Genomic DNA, 26401 nt, shown 5'->3' with positions numbered 1-26401 from the left:
ATAAGTCAGAGAAACTCTGCCAAGGGATTGGCAGGGACAAAACTGTACAAAGTGTGGGACCCAGATAAGCTCTTCTTGAAGTATTACGATCTTCAAGACTCCTTGAAAGTATTCAGTGGGATAACACTCAAAAAAAGTTTTTTATTTTATTTTATTTTTTCAACTTGTATTATAGTTCACAAGCTTAAAGGGGAAGGATTTTTTATTCTCTCATAGGTTTCCTGAAAAAAATACTCTCTCCATATACATATAAATATATTTGTGCTGTGCAAATTGCAAGTGTAAGGCTGTCCTTACAATCTAGGACCATAAAATATACCAGGACTTACATTGGAAGACTATATGTAAGTCCTATATGTAAGTCCATAGTACAAAGCATCTGAGTGAATATTATTTGCATGTTTCATGTGTGTTTGTAAAGGAAATGATTATGTTCATCCCAACCCGTTGTAAGCAAAGACGTGTCGTCGTCTTGAGTCCATTGTGTCTATTCTAGTGTGGGCAACCTGACTTGTTGAGCCAGTACAATGTGTCCATAAAAGCAACATTACAAAGAGTCCCAGCTATACATATCATCTCACATATCAGAGACCTAAACTAATACAGCTGCCTCTGGTGGTAGACAAAAGCCCAGGCTGTCTTTAAAGCACTTAATAAAAGCCTGGCCCTTTCTCACTGGAAGAAAGCCAATGAAGAAACCACAAACTTTGATAAATAATATTACACAAAATATCAAAATAGTTTCAGGGAGCCAGCTTCCCAATATTTAAACAAGTATTTTTACCTTTCTTTCTTTTATTGTTTTGTTTTGTTTATCACTTCAATGTATCCAAAGTGTTTTTCTCATAATTAAGTATTTATTGATTTATTTTTCTTTGTTCTAATTATTGCATGATAAATAACAATATGAGGCACTGTTCTGCTATTACATGCCACAAATGCACTCAAAAGTATTCCCTGACATTGATCCTATACACTATTATACATGGTATTAACTTTGGTGACATAGGCTGAGGAGTGACCAAACTCACCATCATTGGTGGGGGGAAAACAGTAAAAAAAGAAAAAAAAGAAAGAAGAAGCCTGTCATGTGACCTTAGCAGGCACCAACCCCAACCAATGAGAGTTATTATTAAGGGTTCCTTGCAGACACTTGCTCCGGTCCTACCATTTCCCTGGGATTGGCGTACCGCATTCGTACCATGCGACATAGGTGATATGGGAGTTTCCACCTATCTGGCCGAAGTGGACTGGCTCTTGTCTCATTGCCCTGTAGAAGCCTGAAAATCATCAAGAAAAGCATTAGACTCCAACCAATAATCATTTACTCACACTTGTATTTGAAACCTGTACAATGTCCCCTCAACACAGTTTTGAACTGGCCAGTTGCTTTTTTCCATACAATTAGTTTACATGGGGACTAGAGATTTCAAGCTTCAAAAAGAAAGCAGCTAAAAGTATATATGACATATATCATACGATAAGATTTGTGTGAATAGTGCACTCTTAACTTCTACAAGTGGATCATGATTTGCTGAGTTCAGAAGCGGCTCAATACAATTCAAGAATGAATCATTTGGAATAGCTTTTTGAATTGGATCGAATTATTCTCATTCTAGGTTTGGAACACCAAAACGTTGAGTACATAATCAGATTTATTGCATATGTCAACTGAAAGCACAATTACATCATATTTGTGGTTTCTTGTAGTTGAAATACCTGGCCTGTTTGGTAGCTGGTCTGCAGGGAGCTGAGTGCCCGTTCTTCCATCCAGGAATGAGTCCACAAACTGGCAGTGGTCTTCACCGTGACCTGTCTGGTCTCCAATATTGTAGAATTTACCTGAAGGGATGAGGATGAAAGGAGTTGGCCATTTATGATCTATTCTAGCTTCATTTGAACCCAATATACAGTATGCATCAGTGTTCGAAAGACTGACCATTAAGGGAGTCGCTCAGGTAGATCTTGTATCGTAGGGAGTTGCAGAGTTGGATGCCAACAAATTTGCGGTACCACGTCCTCTTGACATACTGCTTCCCGTTGCACTCAGAATAGGAGTCGGTTTTGAATGGGAACTGGGTCCAAATGGCATCTTTACCTGAACAGCATGCCGAGAAACCCCAAGATGTTATTTTTATAAACTGACAAGGCCATATATTATGTTCTGACACAGGCTGTATAAAACATTGTTATTTTCAGTGGTCTTCTGAAGAGATAACTGGAGTACAGACACCATTTTTGTTTATACACATATTAGCAAAGGCCTGCTGGAAATGAAGAGCTGAGGGGCTGCTCAATTAATTTATGTTTCTATTAGCTCCTGTCATAACCTCATTTTACTATTGGCTAACTTTGCTCCCTATATCAATTGTTCCATTACTCTATAAATTTCATCTGGAAAAGAAAATACACAGGAAGAAATCAAGGGAGATTGATATCAAACTGGCCTATTCTTGCAGCTAAATGAGTGCAAGAAAGTAATGAGGTCCTTATTTGAGAGCAGAAATGGAGGAGGATGGTATTATCCATTTGCCACTCTTGGGTAAATCTTATGTCTGGCTGAGAACTTGGTATGGAAGAAGTGAATTCATAGAAAGTCTCCACAGCTTTTTTACCCATTCTTTTTCTTACTTTCCTCTCTTTACATTATCCATTCATTCAACAGATAGGAAGTTTTCACCTGAGAGAAATAGTGTGCAAAGATGAAACGCGTACCTGAAACGTTCTCGCTTACCCGCGGATCCGCTGCAAGAGACAACAGGGAGAAATTAGGAGAAATCAGAAATTATGGTTTTGTTTTAGAGCCACCTGGTCGTAGAGACAATCATAATGATCTGTAGACCATAGGAAAGTTGCTGACACAAATCAGCCAACTCTGCATTGGCTATCCATGGGTGGGCATAATGCCTTACGTGAAAAAAAGAAAAAAAAAATTCAAAAAATTCCAACAAACAGAAAATACTGTGCTTTCCAGTGGATTTTGAATATCCCTTATGAAGAGAGATCAGCTGGCATGAACTAACCTGCCGGATCTGCCAAAGCTATAGGGGAGAGACTGAGCCTCATGGGCTTTGGCGGTAAGAGCTCATCATTCAGTTTTCGTCTATTTCTTTCCCATCATCGCACATATGGACTCTCTTTCTTTCCTCATTGCCTTTGCCCTGCTTTCCATTATGTTGCTAGTCTCTTTTTCTTATGCAGGCCAGACAAGGTTTAAAACTAAAGCCCCCTCCCATAAAACATGGTGATGATATGAGTCTTTATTTGTTCCTTTTTTATATGATATGTTGTAAGTGAGCTTGTAAGACAGGAAAAGGCTGGCTGTGTGACAACACTCCAGGGGTGCATCTGCAGGCAGTGATAGGGCCAAACAATGCTGAAGTCATTATATTAATGACAAACAATTTATTAGATATATCTCTAAGAGATAAAGAAGAGGTCATAAATATTTGCGGACTTGCACAGACATTCTACAAGAAAAAAGAAAAGAAAAGAAAAGAAAATGCATTACCTGACTCTGTGTTGAAAGTCACTGGTTCACTGGACGGCCCTTCTCCAAGTTCATTCTTGGGCTTCACCTTGAATTCATAACTGTCAGATAAGATAAAGACAGGTAATGGGACATTAGGTAAATTAATTTCAGTTCTATTGATATGCCCCTGACACAGCAGTGAATCTGCTTAATTCAAAATTATTTAAAAAAGATTTCTGTATCGGAAACCTTGTGGGATGTTGTCAAATTCTGCGCAAAATGAGGTTCTTATTTCCCGTCTTCTGAGCCCTGACACTTGATATATTTATGCTGCAGTCTGAAGACTCAACGTCTGTGGGCCCCCTTTAATGGATCCTCCATGTGTGATGTAGAGACATTACCAAGGCCCACGTGCCTTGAGATGCAGTCCATAGGTTTATATTCTGTCTCCAGATCTTGAGCCTAAATTCAGTCTCATTAAAAAGCTAGCAAGTGTGGTGGCTCCCCTACAGCCAGACCACAGAGCACGTGTCCAAACCTCACCTTTTCACCTCGTCCAGACCTCAGGAAGTGTAAGTCCTAATACCCCTGGTATTTGACACCCACATCAACTAAAATACATCTACCAAATTCAGCAGGGTTCCTTAAATAGAGAGGTTGGAGTTCTGTATTGAGACTGTACCTTCTCTCTGGTTTGAGGTTCTCCACAGCTGTATGAGTCTGGTTGGTGGTCAAAATGGAAACCTGTTCACCATCAGGACCTTTAGTAGTTGAGATAACCTCATATTCTGTGAAAAAAAAGAAATAAAAGGAAATGGATTTGGGACTGACTGACTGAGTATTGAAAGGTATTGCTTGACTAGAAGAAGGTAAGAATTTGACCAAAGTTTACCAGTCAAAGTAGAGATTTAGTGTTCAACTGATCATAATTGAGAATTAGAGTTTTACTCACTCATTGTAGATGAATAGTGTTTTATTGATCAAGGTCAAATGTTAGTGTTTGACTGAATAAAATCAAGGCTGACCAGTCAAATTAGAGGGTAAGTGTTTGACGGATTAAGGTCAAGGGATAGTGTTTGACCAAAGGTCAAGGTTTAGTAGTTGAGTATTCAAAGTGGAACTTTAGTATTTGACAGATCAAAGTCAATGGCTAGTGTTTGACTGACTCTAAATAAATGGTCAGTTTTTGACTCATCAAAGGCAATGGTTTTTGAGTCATGTCCTAAACTTTCACTTTGATTAATTGAAGACAAGGATCAGTTTCATTTTAACACCACAATATATCACACATTACATTCCTCAGATAGAAACCAATCGATATTAGACCATGGTTTTCCTTTCACAGTTCATCCCTCAATCCTACCTGTCGTCTCATTATCTGTTTTCTCCCAATCAAGAATAATGAAGGAGGGGCATCCTTCCACGGTTACAACAGTGAGGTTGGATGGGGCTGTTCTTGGAGGGTTGGTGACATTTTGTTCTCCAGGCTCCTCCTCAGGGAAGTAACTCAGAGAGGTGGTGATGGAGCAGGGTTCATCTGGCTTCTTATCTGTCTTATAGACCACATGTGGAGCTGGACAACAACATATTTATGTTTAAATTCAGGCTCTTCTTTGCTTTGGCTCTGAAACTCAGATTTGCATCATTCAGAGTCCTTGGAATGTACAGCTACAGCAGTTAAGAAAGTCTTATTACCAATGTAGCGTTCTTTGCCCATGGCATCAACTTTAGAAGCAGGAACAGAGCTGAATACTGAAGAGTTCTCCCATGTCTCAAATCGGGGTGCTAAGACACCAAACATATGAACAAACAGTGTCGACTATATCAAAACTATTGTTAACAGATTGTTTCACCTTCAGCATAACATTGAAGAATAATACAAAACATCAAATGAAGACAAACCTTTCACTGTGGGAGATGTTGTGGTCTTTGGTTTGGTTGGCTTTGCTGTTACAGGTGGCAGCTTGGGTTTCAAGATGGAAGCTTTATCCTGATTCAAGTCTGTTATCTTGTCTCCTGTTTACATAAGTGAATGCATGAAATATTTTTTAAACATAGCATCTTCTCAAGTTGTTTAGTGTTAACTGGGAGAAAAGTATATCAAAACACATTTTTACATCAACATTTCTATAGTTTTCATTTTGCAGATTATGGGGTTCCAAGAGATGGACAAAAGTATTTACGTTTAATTAACATTTTACCCACCTAATCCTCCTGGATTGCCAACAAGATTGGGCTTTTTTGCTGGAATAGGAAGGCGTGCGGCTGGAGAACCTGTAATGATGGAAGCAAAAGTCGTGAAGTGAAATCCTGCTAGATTCAGATATCCTACTCTCCCATTTCCTTCATCTGTTTCCACTATTAACTAACATGGACACGGTAAGTCAAAAATGATACCAAAAGCACTATAATAGGTCAAAAATAGACACCACACATTCTCATAATATTCACACATCTTCATCATGTTCTCTTAACTCATGTTTTAAGTTTTATAAAAATAAAAAAAGTGGAACACATCACTGCTGTTGAATTTCTCTCACATTTTAGTGAAGAACCTAAAATGTGTGCCTTAAAAATACCAGTTGTCAATTAACCATGTCTGTTATAGTGTCAAATATCTAACAATCAAGTAATACATCCAAATTTAACATCAGAAAGTTTCTAACTTAACTCAAAATATGGAACAATAGATGAAATGCCTTCATTCTGAACCACAATGTGGTCAAACATCAAATTTCCTAAGACGAAAACACAGGTTTTAAAATCTTTCTCCTGATTTATGGGAATTGGAGCATCTCATACTCTAAATAATAAAATTGAACAAAATTCTTGTTTACTTTTGTGAACCTGCAATTTAGATGTTTTTCTAAACGAGAGTAGCAAATTGAGAGGTCAAGCTCACTTGTGAAGTTAATGGCAAATTTAATAAAATTCCCTGTTTTCTTTCTGATTGCATGGATGAAGTCTAAACATTGGCACTTCAACTGCCTTTCAAGGCTTCAGTTCTCAGTGCCATCTTGCAGTCGGGCCAAAAGCAAATAGGCTAGAGCAAGTGGACTCTTCCCAGGAAAACTGATTCAATTTACATCCAAGGCACCAGTTGTGAAACCTTCAGTTCATCACAGGGCAATCAAAAGAAGCTCAGCTCCCTAAACCCTGTGGTACAAGTCAAAACTGCAAAGCTGGGTGGCGAAAAAGCCAAACTTTGCTGAAAATAAAACTAAGGACCAACAGATGTCATACTTTTGCAGAGGGAAAGTAATTTCCAGAGAGCTAGCCGAGATTTTTGGTGGTGATGCCCGATGTTTTGGGTGATCTAAAACTGTTGTGGTTAGACGATTTCAGGCAGTCACTGTCAAACAAATCTGCCATAGGACCTCTCTTCAGTGAAAGCCAGCTAGCCATGACCTCCTCGGATCTCCAACTATTGGTCAGTAGAAGAAAATGAATGTCAACAGTTTGGGCTAATTTTGTTGTATTTCACTATTTTTGCACAAGCTGTAAGTAATAAGCTGTGGCAATCATTTTGCAGACTTTATTTTGTCTGTGATTGTTTTATGTGTGTATATTTTCTACTGATCATGGCAGCAGTAACTCATCAAATGATCAAATAATAGGGAAAAGTGTTACAACCAGACAAATATCCAGATGTTCAATGCAGTTAAAAATCCTATTGGAAATTTAAAGTGTCACTTCAGTATCTGACCTGCAGTGGTGCTGTACAGTCTTTACAAAGTATGCCAGTTGTGGAATCTGCTGCATTTTTCAAAACTAGTCAGAATCGATATGCTATGCAGATTGCATTCAGCACATATTCTTTGGCTGTTTTTCTTCTGAAACCTTGATTTTATGATTTTGCTAGTCATCTAGGCACTAAATCAATTCTGTTGTGAAATTGTATTCATAATGCTGAAGCAATTTTCTGTAAGCTGCCCTCCAGCATCATTTGCCATGCCAACTTTGTTGAAAAGAACAGAAATGAGAATTAATAGTTAATGGTAAATAGTATATTTTCAGACTGTTTTTGATTTTGCTACACAGATAAACAATATGGCAGACTAAAAAGCCCTCATACCACATGGAAGCTCAAGAATATATCAAAGCATGCAAGTTGTCATGCACACAATGAACTTTAACCAGAAGCAGCTACAGTCCTCTGCAGAAGTTTCAAACATTATTGCTGAAATGCACAAATAAAAGAGCCACAGAATGTTATGAGACAGTTTAGGACAATGGGGTGGGTTTGTGTGTCCTCCAAAAAGACATGTTTTTTTTCTTGAAAATTAATGTCCTACGACACCATGATATTTTAGAAATTAAAGGAACCAATCTGGGGAAAAGCTTTGACAATTTTAACACAAATCTCGTGGCAGCACGGGATCTGCAGAAGCTTGCCAAACGACAACAAATGTCAATGGACAACATGGCAGATTTGCAAGCAAATGGCTTGACTGGTGAATGAATGGATGGATGGATGGACAGGCATGAGTTTACAGAAGATTATGGATGGGAAGGATATCAACATGGGCACATGGGCTGTGTCACAAACAGACTTTCTGCAGGTTAATGATGGCTAACACAAACAGAGGACGAGTTGGCTCTTTTTACCGATTTTTGTTGTGGACCACATGACTGGTTTGGGGAGAGAAAGTCCCTTATGGTGCTCACCATTAGCTGTTGGAGGGGAAAAGAGTGGGTGTTAGGGAGAAAAGGAAGACTAAGGTAGCATCATATTGTTGTTTTGCTAAGGTGCACAGGAGCTGAAGGAAACTGGGGGTTTACATAGAGTAATAGGCTGCCGTTCAACTGCCTGAGGAGAAGAGAAGGCTTTCCAGATCATATCAGTGCAAATCTTGGTGGTCTGAGTGCCCATCGGGCTAAATCACACATATTTCACTGACAGTAAAACTGTCAGTAGTGACAGAGTATGATGGCCAGTTTGCACACACACCACATGTTGCAAAGGAGAAAAGTTGGCTCTTGAAGAGAAACTGCAACAAGAGAACTGCAACAAAAATAACTTAGCTAAGAGGGAAGGATAAATATAGTTGACAGGGAGAACAAAGAGGGGGAAAATATTCTCTTAAGTATTTTTAGTTTGTTTTTTTTTCTAGTAAAAAATAAATAAATACTTAAAATTCATACTATACATAATTTATTTTAAATCATAATTTTATAACATTTCAGAAATATCCACTGAAATTAAACCTAATTATCATTTATTTAAATCCAATTTTATAAAATTGTCTTTTGGTTGAAAAACAAGATTTATATATATATATATATATATATAATTATTTTGATGTAAAGGAGGCAAGTTCTCTAAATAAATAAATAAAACATAAAAGAAAATCAGGAAAGAAAGAAAGAAAGAAAGCAAGAAAGAAAGCAAGAAAGAAAAAGACTGGAGAAAGAGGGGTAAGAGTAATGTCTTTTACCCCCATATCTTCTGGAGGAGTCACCACCAAGCCTGGGGGAAGAAGGTCTCATGCCATTAGAGAGAGAGAAATGGTATCTGCCCATGGATGTCTGATTCCTTGGGGTCACTGTTAGGACTGAATCGACAGGTTTGGGTGGAAGAGAAGAGATGGAGTCTCTCCGGATGCTCTTATCTAGATTAAAAAACAACAACAGCAGCAACTTTGGTTACTCTGGGAAGCATTGCATGCTGAGGCAGGTACTGTTATGTGTTAAAAAGATTTGCCATCTGCGGGCTGATGAGAGATGTCGAAGTTAGCTAGTCATGTTTCAGGTATATTCTGATATCTAAATTGAACTAAAAGTACCAGTACAGTATAATCACCATAAGGACAACTTAAGAGCTTCTTTTAAAAAACAAGTTAACTGCCTTGCTGCCTACATAGGCAGCATCCTAACCAAAATCACCCTCTTAAGTGAATGATTTGGAACACTTTCTGTAGGTAGCAACTCACAACTCATGTGCAGTATTCAAGAGACTCAGCTTACTGTTACAATTCCAATTCTTTTGTGTTAGCATGCTGCTAAACTAACAGCCCAACATTTTTAATAAGCATAACATTGTACAACACTTGGGAATTTTGTATAACATTGTATAAATTAGTTAATTCATAATTAAATTGATACTTTTTGCTACTGGAGGAATTATATATATAATTAAAAATTGCCCTGCTTTATTCGCCGCCTTGAATTAATTTTATTACTGAACATACATAGCAGTGCATCATGGGATTGGCTTTCCTACATTGGATGCATGCGATAATCATGTTGCGTGCATTTTGGAAAACCTATGATGCCTAACAGTAAGTCTAAGTAGGCAGCTTCCAAGGTTTGAAACAGAAACTATTGTTTAAAGAAAACTGAATGATGTGTGAATTTAACAATAAATAATGTCTGTTCTGACTGTGGTAAGACTAAATCTGATGTGCTGATGATTACAGTAAAGTGCAGCAGTGCATTCCTGTCCTGTGAAGACAAAGCATGGTGTAGAGGAGGATACAGGAAAGCTAATTTCAGACAATAACACAGATATGATATACACCGATGGGACAGTTGTGATAGCTTGCCTGACAGAGCAAATAAATGAGAGGATTATGTGAACTGATGTCACCGGTTCTTGCTGTTTTTATTGGCGGTCTTGCTCACATAGTCTATAGACAGCTCTTCCTGTAATCCATTGAGCTGGAGTGTGAAAAAATGTCTGTTTGTGGCTGAAGTTACCGAATTACTTCATTTGATTGGAATACGGTTTGAACATCCATTAATTTCCCGCATATTACTTTTTTCCAAAACCACCTCAAAAAGCAGAGATTCAAATGAATAAAGCTTTGAAGTCTGATATTCCTGTGTTTAGACTAAGTTTGCAGTGGTAGAACGCAAAGCCAAAGGTTGAACGGCAAATGGTAAAATAAAATACTCAAGTATATATTTGGTAAAAAGTGACTCACTGAAGCAATATGTTAATTTCTCATTACCTGTCAACCATCAGATCCTGAAAGTAGTATTTTTTAAAGAACTTTAAAAAAGAACAAGAAGGAAACAGTAATTACCGGAGGAACTATGTGGCATCTGAGTGGCACTAAGTGCCCTGGTTTGGGGGTGTCCATGTAGGGGTGTCCGGGCACTGCTGGATAAGGAATAGGGGGTAGGGGTGACTGAAGGATGGGAGGGCTTAGTGGATAGGAATTGGGGAAGGATGGGAGGGAACTCCACCAGGTGAGAGGAGTCATTTCTAACATGACTGTCTGAATCTGTTCAAGAGAAATGAGCAGATGAGCTCTCCATGCTGGAAAAACCAAGTCATTACACCTCAAGGTGGTCTAGTTGGTCAACCAATTGAAGATAGAACATGGTTAATCGGATCAGCAACTTAGCCAAAGTGGTCTAGCATCTCAAACCAGGTTAATCAGAGGTCCCACCAGGTTGTAGGACGACTGATAATCCATCTAGAATCCATCTAGCTTTTACCAGCAGTTTGGACCACCTTAAACTGGTTTCATCTGGATTTTCCAGCAGGACTGATTATTGAGACCATGACTGGAGAAGAGTCCCAGCAAGATGGACTGTACACTCCTAAAACTAAAGGATCCAAATGGGTAAGGGAGAGGTTCGCAGTGATGTCATAGAAGGTTATCAAAGACCCATTCAGTGAATAGTTCTCAACAGAACCACGTTTTTTCTTATGTTGAATGGACATTTTAAAGATCAATGTTTTTTCACTGTCAAGAACCTTTTGTGGAATGGAACGTTTCCAGGGATGTTACAGACTCCACATGGAGTATTTTGTAAAGAATGTTTGATAGTAAACACGTTTGTAACAGTTACTGAGTTTCATACTATTGATTCTTGATGGTACATATGCTTGAGTGCTTATTACCAACACTGAGTATTTATTCTGATGATTTTTTTCAGTGGGGTTGAGAATTAACTTGATGACTTTGGTCTCATAATCAGTTTGACTCCAAGTGGAAAAGCTCAGAGAAATCTTAGCCAGAGTTCAGAGACAGAGGAAGACAGGAAAGGAGGTGGGACTCCCAGAATTCTGCCTTTCCCTGCCAGAACGGTCATGGGACTGATTCTTTCTCTGCGTGCAGTGACTTCATGCAGACTGAATGAAAGTGCAAAACATAGTGCAAAAACACTGAAAATGAATGAAAGGGTTGATGAAATCAGAAAAAAAAGAGATGGGTTCGAAGCTCAGAAGATGGAAAACAAGATTAGGGATTAAAAAAAAGTCTAAACTGTGTAACTATAAAAAAAAGTCTAAGTAGATACTAAAATAAAACAAAGGTAATGATGATTTCTACAATTCGGTAATACCACATAATGACTCAAATAATGACTGACAATGGTACTCTGGTATTTGCAAATGTTCTCTTATGGTAACCATGTGTAAATAGCATATTTACCATAAATCATGGTCATATTATTTTATTTAGTGCGATAAGCCTTAATTGAGACATAATTTTCTGTTATACCACTACATACTGTATAAACAAAGAATTCATAGTGGCATAGAGGGACAAAGAGGGGAAAGGACAAAAATAAAGGCAGAGTGCCGTATATGTCCGCAGTAATAAAACATGATGTGATTGACAGGTGATGAAATGATAGGGGACTGGATGGACATAGATGTGCATGACAGGGAAAGAGCTGATTGGTGGACACAGAGAGTCTGACTTGTGCTGATGGGTGGAGCGTGAGCAGGCCTACAGAAACCGCGCCAATGCGTGACCATGCGTGACCACAGAGGGGCTTTTGCTGTGCACATCCCTGGGAAAACTTACTTTCACACTTGCTCCTCACTGTGGAGCCGGCTGTTCAGGAATCCTCATCACGGTGGAATTAGGACTTTCTAACTCAATGTCTTACAAGGCATGCCAGCATGCAGCCAATCAAAACATTGGATGTCTTTAATCCCCACCCATGCCCAGCAAAGCAATTAACAACTGACTGCTAATAAGCAGAGCGATTTAAAACAAAACGTCTCTCGGTTACCGGATGGGAGCTGCGGCCATTTTGGCTCATTGGCTCTTGGAGCAGCCACAGTTCCTTGCTGGCCCATTGGTGGCACTGTGGAAAATAATGCAATGTTTTTTTGTAAAAAAAAAGAAAAAAAACCCACAGAAAAACCATGCAGGCATCCCCAACAGGACTCTTGAGAGGGAGAAAGTATTCAATGTCTTTACTGTGACTTCAAATGCCAATTTAAAGCGAGTGACTGGAATAAAACCAAATCCTGCATGAAAGAAGAGTGCAGAGAGAGTTAGAGGGAAAATTACCAAAATATGTCTTGGGACCTCCATTAACACCTGTGTTTTTGGGCGGTCCTGGCTGGCTTATGTTGTGGAGAGCTAGAAAGATGATTGTGAAGGAAGAAACCAACAGAAAATGCTTTCAAAAAGATCTCCACAGACCAAAAAAAAAAAAAATCATTTTACACAAAGATTAAAAGAAAAACATTCAGCCAAAGATTACTTAACCATGCAGCGTACAGTGACCTGGATTTATTTTATTTTATTTTTTGCTAAGACTGTAAGTCATATATAGGTTGAATTTTCCAAAGTGTAAACACTGCTCTGCTATCAAAACATTTCTTTGTTTATTTTAGGGTTCCAATCAGCCTAGCATAGCAACAGTGCCTCAACCAATATTTTGAGTTTGGGTGGGAGTTATCTGTTTATTTGACCAATGGCAGAAGTGACAATTCACCTTTAAATTTCGGTATGTCCCACACTCAAATCTACCTAACCTCTTCAGGTGTCCCGAAACTACTTTGGTTGATACCTTTTAGGTGCTCTTTTGTCATTTGACAAATTTGACAGCCCTTTATCACTATATGCCTTAACTGAATGGCAAAAAACAGTGTGCTATTGTCAAGTTATTTGTGATCTACAGAAGGTAGTAAGTCATGCGGGTTTGGAATGACATGAGGGCGAGTAAATGATGACAGAATTCTCTTGTTTTCTTTAATACATATGGGGCAATTCTTAAAAGTAGTAGTAGATGGTCTTACCATGTCGAGGTGGGAACAGACTGGTGTGGGGTGCAACCTGTAAAAAGAGGGTTACACACATTTTCCCCTTCTCTCTTAAAACAAAAGAAGTGTAGAGTGAAAGAACAAAGAACAGCTCTCGGTCTCCATATCATGTAAAGGAGCTCTGTAATAAAGGTCTATCTACCATGTCCAAAGTGTTCCTGAAATACCCTGACAGACATGTATTATTTCTAGTCTGTACTTAGAAAATCAAGTCCCTTAAACACATACTTAAGCCAACAACTGGATTCTTGACTCAAGATTGAGAATATGTGAGAAAGAGTTTGCTTGCAAGCAAATTTCTTTGTGTCCATGACAGTTTAAAAGCAGACTATAATGGACAAGAAACTATGAAAGGCAACGCTTGCTCACGCATGGTGCTAAACCACCTAAACCCTCTAAAACCAGCTTAGACTGACAACCCATGCTGGTTTCTTAATGGCCTTTCCTGTTGGTTACATATTACATATTTAGTCAAATTAGTCCCCCCCCCCCAAATCTTTGATAATCTTTTTTTTTTTTTTACGTTTTCTTTTTTTTTTGTCCAGTGTTGTTTTGCAGGACCACAGTGGTAGAAAAACAGATAAATGAGATATTTTTTGTCTGAGATTGTGAACATGGTTTAAATTAAATTACATAAAAAACATGAGAGAAACACTTAATGTTGTGCATGGCATGTGGTTTTGCCTGATAAAGTCAGTTGTTCTGTAAGTCTTCTATACTAGAGTATATACAGCTAGTTGACATGAAACAACACTACATACCAAAGTCTTGACAAAGGGTCGGTTGGACTTGAAGGTCGTCTGCATGTTTTTGTCTGAAAACAAAATGATAGCAGTGCAAGTTACACTTGATCATCTTTCAATTTCTCAGCGAAAAAAAAAAAAAAAAAAAAAAGATGGATGGATGGATGGATCCTTTAAATGGATGTTACCTCCCATGTTGGTGTTGTGGATCACTGGTTTGCTCCACATTCCACTACGGTCGTCTTTGTTGGATCGGACACCAAATTCATAGGGTGTGTTGGGCTTGAGGTTGTCGATCACAGTATCAGAGGTGGGGCAGGTTTGGTAGATCCACTTCCTGTTCCTTTCTCTATAGCGGATGGTGTAATGCCTGGTTCAAAGACATATTGGTTAAGTACTGTATTTAGTGGACAAAAGGTTCAAGAGTCATTTCGACACCCTAGTTTTGGCTAGTTATAAAAAAAGTCATCAAATGTTGGCATGTTGGAGGTTCTACAATTTTAGTAAACTGGTTTTATGTCACCATAACAGTGATCAGGCGTTAAACAGAAGGGCTTATGTTAAGTTTATTAAGAGTACTGGTTCATGACTTTAGTTCCCAATTGTTTTGGTCCAGGTCAACATTTCCAATGGCCTTTCTAAAAGTCTCTCTTTATTGAAGAAAAATGTTCACATACTTCTGCATATGAAAACCAGAGCGAGTTCGGGGGCTGAAAGTATGTCAGTGCATCCCAACAGTGCCTGTATCCTCAAAAAGCATTTAAATGTAGACACACCACACCTGCAGTGGCAGGTTTCCAAAAACATTGCACTCATGCAATGGGTCTCTCGATTAAGCAACATAAATCCAGTCTCTTGTCAGTGCAGTGAGAACATTGAAGAAAACCTGCACTGCACTGTAAGGCATCTGAGGACGGGACCCCTAAATACTATAGACAGGGTGCCATGATATTTCATTATATTTTTCCCCCAATGTTTTTCGGGTTAAATGGTCCCTAAATATGAGGTGAAGTAAATTAAGTCTTCCTCTGGGATTTAGAGCATTCATATGGAACATCTTGGTGGAGGAAAAAGTAAAATCCAGATGTTGTTTGTGTAACTCACCCATCCTCCAGGCAGTCGTTCATGATGTTTCCCTCGTAGGGCATCTTTAAGTAGGTTCCCCAGGACAGAAGTACAGATGTCGGTGTGACAGAATCGATCACCAGGTGAAGAGGTTTGTCCAGGTTCACCTTACCTGTTTCAAGCCCAGATTTATTAAAAGTTATGAGAAATCAATGCTAACAGATTGTCAATGCTAACAGATGTCTTCAAAGATTCCCACTGGCTCAATAGCATATCTGTGGTGTATTTTCCACTAAATATACCCTGTCATGGACTATTTTGATTTTTAATCCATTGCCAATACTTTTCTTTTATACTCTATATATATATATATATATATATATATATATATATATATATATATATATATATATATATATATATATTGCACCCTACCTGTGCAGTGCTTTTTCACATCATTGGTTGGGATGGGCTGAACAGCTACCAGATACTTGGGCTCAGCATCTGTGAAAGCAAGCATCTCAAGTTATTTAAGGGTTCAGACAAAACCATCCTTTCAAGAACTTCAATCCAACATGAAGAAAATAAACTGAAAACAAAAAATAAATAAAGCCTACAACACAAGTCAACAAAAGTTTGAGCCCTGAAGACTCTCATGGCTCTGTCTCTCTGTGTCTCATAAAATCTGATTGTTTGACCTTTAATGACGGTGGTTCCCAATCCTGGTCCTGAAGAACCATCAACACTGTATATTTAAGATATCTCCATAATAAAACACACCTGGTTCAACTCATCAGCTCATTAGACTCCAAGACCCCAAGAGGTGTGTATGTTAGACAAGAGAGACATCAAAAACATGTATTGCTGGGTGTTCTCCAGGACCAGGATTTGGAACCACTGTTTTATGACATGGCAGGTTTAGTTTTGGTTGTAAAAAATAAACTTACTTTAACAAATATATTTGAAAATGATTAGGATATTTACACATTGAAAGTATTAAGGAAATGATTTTTTTGTTATACCACGAGTCATTAAATTTAACATTTTGTTAAAAATGGTATAATGTATTTTTTACTAATTAGTTATTACATGTGGTTTAAGATTGATTTTTTTTTTTAAATGGCCTTTTTCTGTAACAAGAACACTCTTATTGTCACTGGCCCACAATTCTGAACGTTTATGGTAAACTTCTGTTCAGTAAAATGTCTTGTTGTTTAATGTGAAGCTTTTCACACAGTTTATAGCTCTGTGATGACAAAGGTTGCTAAACATCTGTGTTACCACTGTAACATAATTAGACTGCACATTTGCCAAAATTTGATTTGTTGGGGTGATAAGTTTGTCATTTATGCCTTTCTAGCAGTTATGAATATCTACACAGGAAAACTAATTTAGGCAAAAAAAGTCCATTGGACTGATGGGCAGTACCAAAGTCCACAAAAGTCTGGACATTTATAAGTGTATGTGTGTGTGGCATGTCAAGTTGGGAAGAGGCCAATAACTGCTTTCGCCATTTGACCATCTGTTGTGCACATGTATCATATTGAAATCTCAGCACACACTGTAAATTCAAGTGAAATGATTCTTCAGCTTGCAGCCAATGTTGAATAATGATGTGATTCATTATTCAACTAGACATTGTTGAATAATGATGTGACTCTGTGTTCCTGTGTTGGACTGTGTATGTAAAGAAGCCAACAACTTAGAGGATTTTATTTGTTTTGGAACAAACAATGCTTTGTTTGCAAGCTTCTGGATAAGTGCATAATCGTCAATGTGTAATTATTATTTTTTGTTTGTGTCAGTGCTTTCCATTGAGCTGATCCTCAAAGACCTTGACTTCACGAGTTCACACGTACATATAATAAACTGAGTAAAGGGTTATGCGTATTTGGCGTGCTGTCCGGGGAGAGGACTCCAAACTCGGTACTTACTCCCGAGCCCGGGGTAAGTACTGACCAGGGAGAGGGGTCCAAGCTCGGCAATTAGCTCAGACCCAAGCGTTCCCCCAAAGTGTTCTTCCCTGTGCTGGGTTAGGAACGAGCTGAAGGTGAGGAGTTGGGGTGGTGGAGGGATGCTGAAAGACTAGAATAACGAAGGTAGGAAACGTATTTATAAAACATCACTTAAAGTTTGAGACCTTGTCCACTTAGGTCTTAAATCTTAAATTGCATTTTTTTATGATTTTAAAATTCTGTACGACACTAATAAGCTGATGATTATTTATTTACACATAATTGCTGTTAACAGATAAGTGTTCAGTATTAAAAGGTGACATATAACAAATTTCTTATTTTCATGTTATGGCTGATAACTGATAAAGAGCAAATATAAAAATTCTACACAACGTTGATAATTATTTTAATGTTATAGCCGATAACCGATAAATAGCCAAAAGTAAAATTCCATCCACACTGTAAAACCCGACAAGTTAACTTAACTCAAACCGTTTGAGTAAACCGATTGCCTTGACTGTAATACCCGACAAGTAAACTTAACTCAAACGGTTTGAGTAAACAGATATCCTTAAGTTATGTTAACTCAAACCATTTGAGGAAACCGATTGCCTTAAACCATTTAATTTGAAAAAACTAACAGTTATGAGTACTCTGAACTTAATTCAGTTGAGTTCACTGAAAGAAGATATACATTGCAATTAAGTAATTAAGTGATTGATTGAGTGATAATTGAGCTTTAGTGATGAACACCTGCTGTTAACAAACAGAATTACTGAAGAAAAGAGAGAAAGGAACTGCAGCTGACTTCAGACACAGCCTCACTCAAACCTGACAAGTTATGTTAACTCAAATGGTTTAAGGCAATCGGTTTCCTCAAACGGTTTAAGTTGAAAAAACTAACAGTTATGAGTACTCTGAACTTAATTCAGTTGAGTTCACTGAAAGAAGATATACATTGCAATTAAGTAATTAAGTGATTAACTGAGAGATAATTGTGAATTAGTGATGAACAGCTGCTGTTAACAAACAGAATCACTGAAGAAAAGAGAAACACAAGAACTACTACAACTGACTTCAGACACAGTCTTAGATGAAATCAACTGAAATAAAATACATATAATCTCTCAAGATCTGATTAAACAACCCCACTAACAGCATCACCAGCTCCACTTATTAATAACCAGACTGACTTTATTTCTGTCAGACGTCTACAGAAGATCTTATTGAGAATGAACTAAGGTTTAGATGTTGATTTATTGTTTCATTTGAAGTAACCATGTTAGAGATCAGTGTTTGCTTTAGTTGGGCTCTTGACCCTTGATTTCTGTCTTAGTGTTTTCTCTGGCTGTTATAACTGTGTGTTTCTAAAACATGTTTGTTATAATTCAAACACCCAGAAAAACCACTAACAGGTATTGGTTGTTATGCAGCTTACTGGTGATGACAATCATCAATTATGAAGCTGTTCAGAGTTCAAAATCTGAATAAAGAGGTGCTGCGTAATTAGTTCAGTTTATTTTAATGGAAGTCTCTCAAAGAGCTGGTGGCTTTGTCGCAATCCATTTACATAAAATTATCAAACACTTTATGCACATACATCTTTCTTCTATGGCGGCAATTAGTCACACACAGACATCAATAATCAGAATATGAACCTCAACAATGGTGACAAATAAAATAAAACATGCTGCAATGCATGCTGGGTATTATTATAGTACAAAGCTAATCTATGTCTCCCAGCATGCTCTGCTCTTTTTATTTTTATTATGGTCACCATTGTTGATGTTTGTGGTGACTGATTGACACCATAGAAGATCAAAGTGTTTGGAAAGTTCGTCATATTAACTGATAATCACAGAACAACTGCTTCTTAGAATCACTTTTACTATATTATTTAACTAATTACACAACACCCTTTTCATCAGAGGTTACACTCTGAATAGTTAAATAATTGATGATTATCATCAATAGGTTAAGTAAAAAATGCTAATGGCATTTCTTCTGGGCTTTTGAGATGCAACTAATATGTTTCAGAAACATGTGGTTACAATAGCCAGAGAAAACACAAAGACTGAAGTCAAGGGTCAAGAGCCTAACTAATACAAACACTGATCTCTAACATGGTTACTTCAAATGAAACAATAAATCAACATCTAAACCTTAGTTCATTCTCAATACGATCTTCTGTAGACGTCTGACAGAAATAAAGTCCGTCTGGTTATTAATAAGTGGAGCTGGTGATGCTGTTTGTGGGGTTGTTTAATCAGATCTTGAGAGATTTCATGTATTTTATTTCAGTTGATTTCATCTAAGGCTGTGTCTGAAGTCAGTTGTAGTAGTTCTTGTGTTTCTCTTTTCTTCAGTGATTCTGTTTGTTAACAGCAGCTGTTCATCACTAATTCTCAATCAGCACTTAGTTAATCACTTAATTGCTTAAATGCAAAGTTAAAAAACTTAAATGGATTAAATCAAGTCAATCTGTTAACTCAAATGGTTTGAGTTAAGTTTACTTGTCGGGTTTTACAGTGCAATTTTGTTAAAATAAAACACCAATATAATTATATATATAATTATGTATAATTATAATGTACAATTTGTACATGTATATTCAAATTGAGATTTGCATATTGAGTTTAATTTGTTTTTAGTATGTTTTCTTTTCTTTTTTATAAATTTAAAGTTCATGTTAAATAACATCAAATTTAATCCAAAATGTAAAAATTTGAGAAATGGCTATTAACAATTAAATATTCAATATCGGCCAATACCGAATTTAACAAAAATCTTTAATATTGACAAATAACCAATATAGTATTGTAAAATCCAATTAAATCCACAAGCAACCACACTTTGTTAAACCTGAAAAAGCAAAATGATGCACCTGGCATGAGCCGGTTTTTAAAAACTAACATTAGCTTTGGGGTCCCTTTGACCTGACCCTATCCTCCTCAGAATGAACTCCAGGGTTGTAGCTCCTAGGAACGTGATGATGTATGAACAACAGGAAGTTATTTTAAAGGCAAAAAAAAGTGGTTAGTGTTCTTTGGAGTAATATGTGACCTTTTTACCTTGTCAAGCGTGATGTGTGGGTTTTTGGTGATGACAAATACTGTGGTTACCAAACCTTTAACAAATAGCATTCATTTGGGATTCAATTACAGTTTGTGTTTTCAAATAATGGAAGAGCTGGCACAAACATGGGTGTGCAAATCAAGACAGTGGTTTAAAAGGGGCAAGGAATCAACATTTGTGGTTACTCCTCCATTCCCATGCTAACCCATAAAACAACATTAATGATTGTTTTGTGGGCTTCATTTGGGCTCTTAAGTGAAATAACGTTCGCCTGTGGTTAAACTCGAACTTACCAATCTCGGTCTCATAGGGTTCCCCATTTTCTGGAAGCTGAATAAACTGTTTGGAGAACATGCTGGAACCATATCCTAAAATGTAGCCTTCAAGTTTGATGTCAGGGTTGGGTCGAACGAACTTCAGAACTATGGTATCCCCACTTGCGTTGATTCGAACCTTCATATTCTGTCTTCTTACTGCAAAAAGAAGTGTTTGAAATACTTTTAATTGGGTTAAGAAACAGACCTGCAGCTCTTCAAACGTTCTGTGTTTCTGTGTTTGACATTCAATGCCAGTAAAAAGGAACTGTACAAAAATAGTTACTTTCAGAACACTGCAATGAATAAATGATTAATTACTTAAAGAGTAAGTCTTTATGTTTCCCATGTATTGAATGGAGTTTGTTGAGCACAATACTGTGTGCCATGAAAATCATCATTGAGGTAAATCAAGGACAATGGATTTCACAGCTGAGCTCATCATCACTTCACTCAAATCACAGTAGCATATGGACCTCCAATATTATGCACTAGTAACGCAGCATTACAGTCAGATGAATTATGAGCCTTTGATGCTCTGTACAGTTTCAGGAATTTGACACAGACCCACATTTAAAGTTATCTGATCATTATCTATTCAATCCCATGCCAATCAATTCATTATAAATTACCTCCTTTTGTAGCAGTGTTGTCTTTCACTGCCATTTCATTGGATAATTTGCAGCATGGAAAATGTCTGGAGCCCATTTGGGGCCCATTCTAAATCCAACAAGCCACCAGGCTAAGCAGAGATTTTTTTCGCTTCCACCTTTTCTCCATCAATCAGAACAGTTTAATGCTGAGTTAAAGAGGCCACAAGACGTCCTCCTTAAACTGATTTAAACTGGTTGGTCTGGGCCTTTGGAAAGTGATGTGGGTATTTAATTTTAAAAGTAATTGCAAGCTTGGCAGGTCAAGCTCATCGCCCCTATCTGTCAAAGTCTCGATGAAGCACCATTTCAGCCAAAGCTCTCATTAATCAAGCTCTTTAAACAGGCAGTTCACCAAAAAATTAAAATCCATAACATACTCGCCAACCTAAAACTATTTGATGTCGGTAGAGAAAAAAGATTCTGAAAAATATTAATGCAAATCTTTTCAAACAGCAACAGTTCCTATTGACCACCAATATACATCGTAAAATTGTTCATATGATAGAGCACTAAATTACACATTTCAAGTTACCTTAAGTCATATGACAGCTTTGTATAAGAAAGTCAAGTCTTTTAGTGAGTTGGTAATTCAAGAACTGCTATGACCAGATCATTGAGTCAATTAGTTGAATGAAAGAACTGGAACACTGAATGAATTTTTCTTTTGAGCTTATTCTTTGGATGAACTAGACATTCAATTCAAAAACTACTCAGTCTGATGGTGAACCGGAACAGCCAGTGTAATGAAACGTATAGCCTTAATAAATAATAATAATAATAATGAGTTGATCCAGTTCTTGAGTTCAACTCAACTGATAGAGTTGCAGTGGTTCTTGAGTCAACAGCACACCAGAGGGGAAGATTTTCAATAAATAATTATTTAAATTCAATCTGTTCCACACATATCACTATTGAATGACTTAACTGATAATTTGGTGCTTTTCTGTTGTTTTGTGGATGTCAGTGGTCACTTTTGGAAAATAGATGCATGGGTGCTATTGCTTGTTATGTTCAAAAAGAAAAACATAGCAGCATATGGGTCTGGAAAGACATAAAGGTGAGTAAATAATGACAGATTTATTTGTAGTTGTATTTTTTTTTTATATGTCTTTGAAGAATCACCCAACATTGAAGCATAGGCGTGTGGAAAGTCAACAGGCTAATTCAGTAACTCGTCGTCTTAATCTTTTGAAATCAGTTAAACAAACAGAAAAGGGGAAGCGTGTGTGGTCAGGGAAGCGGCTGGATTTGTACAAGGGAAATAACTACAAACCACTGAATCACTGGGATCATTGTAAAATAAACAGCTCAGTGAAGAACACTTGAAAATGAACTCTACTTTAGGTGTTCCCTACACAACAGTGCACCGAATCACTTTGGTTAACTATAATTAAAAGGCAGGCACAGTCTTGTTTCTTCACCTATTCATTCAGATGTATTTTTCAATTCCTAACCATTTCATTGTAGCTTTAGACTGGGGCCAAGGCTCTGAGTCATGGATAGGTTGACACTTGCGGCTGAGTGGTGTTTTTGGTTTACCTGTTCTCACCGGCTTGTCACCACAGATATTTTAAAAGCTGTAGCTGAGGGATATATTTATTTTTTGGTTCCCAAAATGTAATAGTTTTACATCTGACAAGAATCATAAAAAGCCGCTTTGCTGTTTTATCATGCCAGTGGAGCAGGGCTGGACAATGGATTGACCTCTGTGGTCACAGTTTTCAGGGAGATCATACAGGTCAAACCAAGCAGCATTTTGTGATTCTGGTTGATTTCCTTTTTATTATTTTACATTTTTTATTATTTTATTAGTAATACATTCCTATTTAAGTGCCCAAATTTTAGAAATATTAAAATTACATTTACGTTTTATTTTCTCATTTAAGAACCTATTCGAAATAAGATTTACATTTCGACTTTGAAAGAAAAACTTTTATCCTTAAAGGATTCAGTAACTCAACTCATAGTACATTTTTAGACGAGTCAAGATGTGCACCTTACTTTGCGAAGTAAATAAAATTATTGCTAAATTATCGAATTGAAGATGCATGAAAAAGAAAATAAATCCATATAATCAGTAATTCTTTCCTGGGTTTTTGAATCCAAAGATTTGATGTTGTACCTTCAATCAGAAGGGTGGATTAATAGCAAAGGTTGGGCAAAGAGCAATGATATGGAGGGGAAGCAAAGGGGGAAGGTATATCTCATTTGACACCACTGACAAGCGTAATCATGCATGCTCTTTCCTGGCACTGATGTTGAATGACTTCTAGACTCAGAATAATCAGCCCCCATCCTGTGCCCTGCCCCAAGCTGAGTTCTGTCAGATATGGTTCGTTTTTAGCTTGTGCATGAATAAGGTCCAGTTTTAATTGGACGTCTGGCACTTGTTCCACTTGAAACATAATTTACAAACGCATTGATTTCTGGAAGGGTCAGTCTGATACACAGCATTCCTCCTGGACAGATGCCATGATACACAAAGCACTTGCCAAGTCTGCATTCAAAATCGATTCGCTTTATCAAATCAAACTTGGTTTTGCTCAGTTGCTTTTTGTCCTGTTTATGAATTTAAATAAGCAATTTCAAGAAAATTAGAAGAGATCTTTGGGCTTCACAATGAACAGCCACCAAGTGACTTTTATGCATAAAATGAATGTCAATTATTTCATAGAATTTTAATTTGTATTCTTATTATTCACAATTTCTTAATTTGTAGAAGAAAAACAAATAAAAAAAACAATGCTGTAAAGAAATGACATGAGGTTGAGTAAATTATGACAGATTTTGTTTTTGGGTGAACCTTTAAGTCAGCAATTTTATTGGAAAATCCAGAAATCTAGTCCTTATGTAGAACTCCAGGCTCTTGCACACCACATTACAGGATAAACATGACCCAAATATCCAAGGAGATGATAAAAAAAAAAAAAAAATGGCACTAAACTTCAGAAGAAACTAATCACCTGGGGGCACGAAGAGAGTGTAAATCTACTGTTTTCCCAGACTTCTGCAAATCATTCTTCTTTCAGGCACATTTACAACAGTTCTGATCTCTGCACTCAACAGCTGCTTTCCTTTTCCTTTCACCTCCCAAATCCTTTCATCCTCGTTTTCTTGTTCTGACTTTACTCCGGTGCTCACTTAGACACATTTTCATATTAAAACAACCAGTATTAGTTGCTTACACACAACCCTTCATTGTCAACACCAATCCTAAACACATGCTCTTTCACAATTCAAGGTTTTCTTTTTTTTCTGATACTGTTTGGCTTCGGTTCTCAGTGTGCATTGTGAGCCTTCAGCGCTTGTTTTTACAGTACATCTGCCTGCACATGACTTGTTAAGCCACCTTTGCCCTGCAGCAAGTTGAAGTACAGTAACAAGTAGAAGCTACATCTGAGCCATGTGAACATACAGACATTTCAGACTGCTGTGTCCTTTTAAGGCGTCAATTTTCAATCAAGTTCATCCATGCTTAAAAAAAAAAAAAACCACTTAAAACCAGCCTAAGAGGGTTTGCTGGTTTTAAATGGTTTAAGATGGTCTGGAGGGTCTCCCAGCCTGATCAAGCTTATCTTACCTGGTTTAGCTGGTTGCGCAGCCTGACCAAACTGATGTTCAACTACTTCAGTGAAGTGGAACCAGTTTAAAATTGCCCAAAACCACCCTAAAACCAGCAAACCAGACCAGCCGGACCAGATAAGTGTATTTCTTTACAGCAGGGATGAGAAGATAAATTTTCAATGCATCTTCACACTTGTTGAACTCAGCCCCACCCGGTAATTTAAACTCTGTCTTCAAGAAACGAAGTTGGCTAACGAAAGATAAACACAGAACGCTCCTGGGCTGGTTGACTAGCTGTGCTGAATGAAACTCGGTACAAGAGACAGGGCACTGAGCCAGTGCAGACATTCCTCCCCTCCGGAGATGGAGGTGGTTTTTAATAGCTGATAAATGAGCACTGATAGTGAACCGAGAGCTTGTATTACTAATGTCATAGCTAATCTAAGCACTCAGGGACACTGGGAGCTAGAGATCTTGCAAAGATACATGCTTATACACACATACACTGCTGGCACAGAGGAGGCAGGTGCTGGAACATATGTAGACACAGACAAAAATGCACTATGAGTAGGATACTTAGGTGCAATGTATTCATTCAACAAGCCCTAAAACACACACAATCAAGCACCATCAAGGAATATTTATACACACACATACATATGCATACATAAAAAAAAAAAACTTGATTTTGGCCAGCTCCATACACCATGTGGTAACCATTAGTTTTACATTTTAGTCTATCAAAAGGTACTGCCATTTTGCAACTCGCAAGTGCCTGGCTGGTTTCTGAAGCTGGATTCTGGACAACAGTGGACAAACTGCACGTGCCTCATTTTCCAGCACCTTTTCAGGCTCCAGCCTCATTTTTTTCCCTTTACAGAGTTTGGCTACACCCCAAATGTAATCATGTTGCATATAATTTCCCTACTAATCTGCTCATGCATGCCCAAATGCACCTGCAAAATGCATGGCATGTTCTTAAAAATTTATGAAAAATTAAAGCAATGGCTTGTTCAGGGCATCTTGCAATGCAAATGCAACAGGTTAATCATAATGATCCTCCTAGCCTGCAACTCTACAGAAATATTTTTAGGATCACATTACAATCCTAATTTTACAAGACCTACTGCAGAAATGCATGACATTCTGAAACACAAACAGGTGCATCATAAAAAACACACTGATCACCAAAAGACATGAGTGCCCCATGCTGAAGGGCATGACACTGTGAGTATGCGGCACCATGGTGCTGAACTTGCCTCTGACTCTTTGTGCTGAGCTGCATGCGAGGAGGAGAATTCCTGCAAGCTTCAGAAGGAAGCCCAAGTGAAGGACAGTGCTGCCTGCCATGGTGCTCTGCTCCAACCAAGAAGGGATGCTGCCCGATTTCTCTAAGACTGTTGCTGCTGGTGCTAGTGTCAAGTCAGGACTTCTTGAGCTCACCGTGTGCTTCTGCTTAGTGATAGACAGTGCGAGGAGTCCTCCAGGATGTATAGTGACCAGGGAGGGAGGAGATTGCTGATGCATGCCTCAATCACACCC

At 37.8% G+C, this 26401-nt stretch overlaps 1 protein-coding gene across 8 annotated transcripts; it reads right to left on the bottom strand.

Moving 5' to 3' along the window:
* Window positions 1-369: 369 nt before the first annotated feature.
* Window positions 370-26401, bottom strand: LOC132131516 (target of Nesh-SH3-like). Of its 8 annotated transcripts, XM_059543562.1 has the most exons (22): window positions 26115-26401; window positions 20622-20797; window positions 15734-15802; window positions 15338-15470; window positions 14422-14603; window positions 14252-14304; window positions 13467-13503; window positions 12733-12804; window positions 12449-12523; window positions 10501-10701; window positions 8911-9084; window positions 8081-8146; window positions 5678-5746; window positions 5375-5488; window positions 5168-5257; window positions 4836-5045; window positions 4155-4260; window positions 3512-3591; window positions 2716-2745; window positions 1940-2098; window positions 1720-1842; window positions 370-1280 (listed from the first exon to the last, which is right to left on the bottom strand). In XM_059543562.1, exons 1-22 carry the CDS (start codon window positions 26384-26386, stop codon window positions 1165-1167), a joined length of 2607 nt encoding a protein of 868 aa, XP_059399545.1. In that variant the 5' UTR covers window positions 26387-26401; the 3' UTR covers window positions 370-1164. The 8 variants fall into 8 exon arrangements, with proteins under 8 accessions (XP_059399545.1, XP_059399546.1, XP_059399548.1 ...); XM_059543563.1 differs by lacking the exon at window positions 8081-8146; XM_059543565.1 differs by lacking the exon at window positions 10501-10701.

Source organism: Carassius carassius, chromosome 48 (genome assembly GCF_963082965.1).
Source record: "Carassius carassius chromosome 48, fCarCar2.1, whole genome shotgun sequence".
Lineage (NCBI taxonomy): Eukaryota > Metazoa > Chordata > Actinopteri > Cypriniformes > Cyprinidae > Carassius > Carassius carassius.
This window is presented reverse-complemented; position numbering and strand designations above follow the sequence as displayed.

What these genes read in the sequence shown, in the direction of transcription:
- LOC132131516 (XM_059543562.1), bottom strand. Translation starts at nt 26,386, where the DNA reads ATGCATCAGCAATCTCCTCCCTCCCTGGTCACTATACATCCTGGAGGA. An exon ending in TCTGTTCCCACCTCGACATG is followed by an intron (nt 12,805 to 13,466) that starts GTAAGACCATCT and finishes TCATCTTTCTAG; the next exon opens with CTCTCCACAACATAAGCCAG. An exon ending in AGGTCCCAAGACATATTTTG is followed by an intron (nt 12,524 to 12,732) that starts GTAATTTTCCCT and finishes TATTTTCCACAG; the next exon opens with TGCCACCAATGGGCCAGCAA.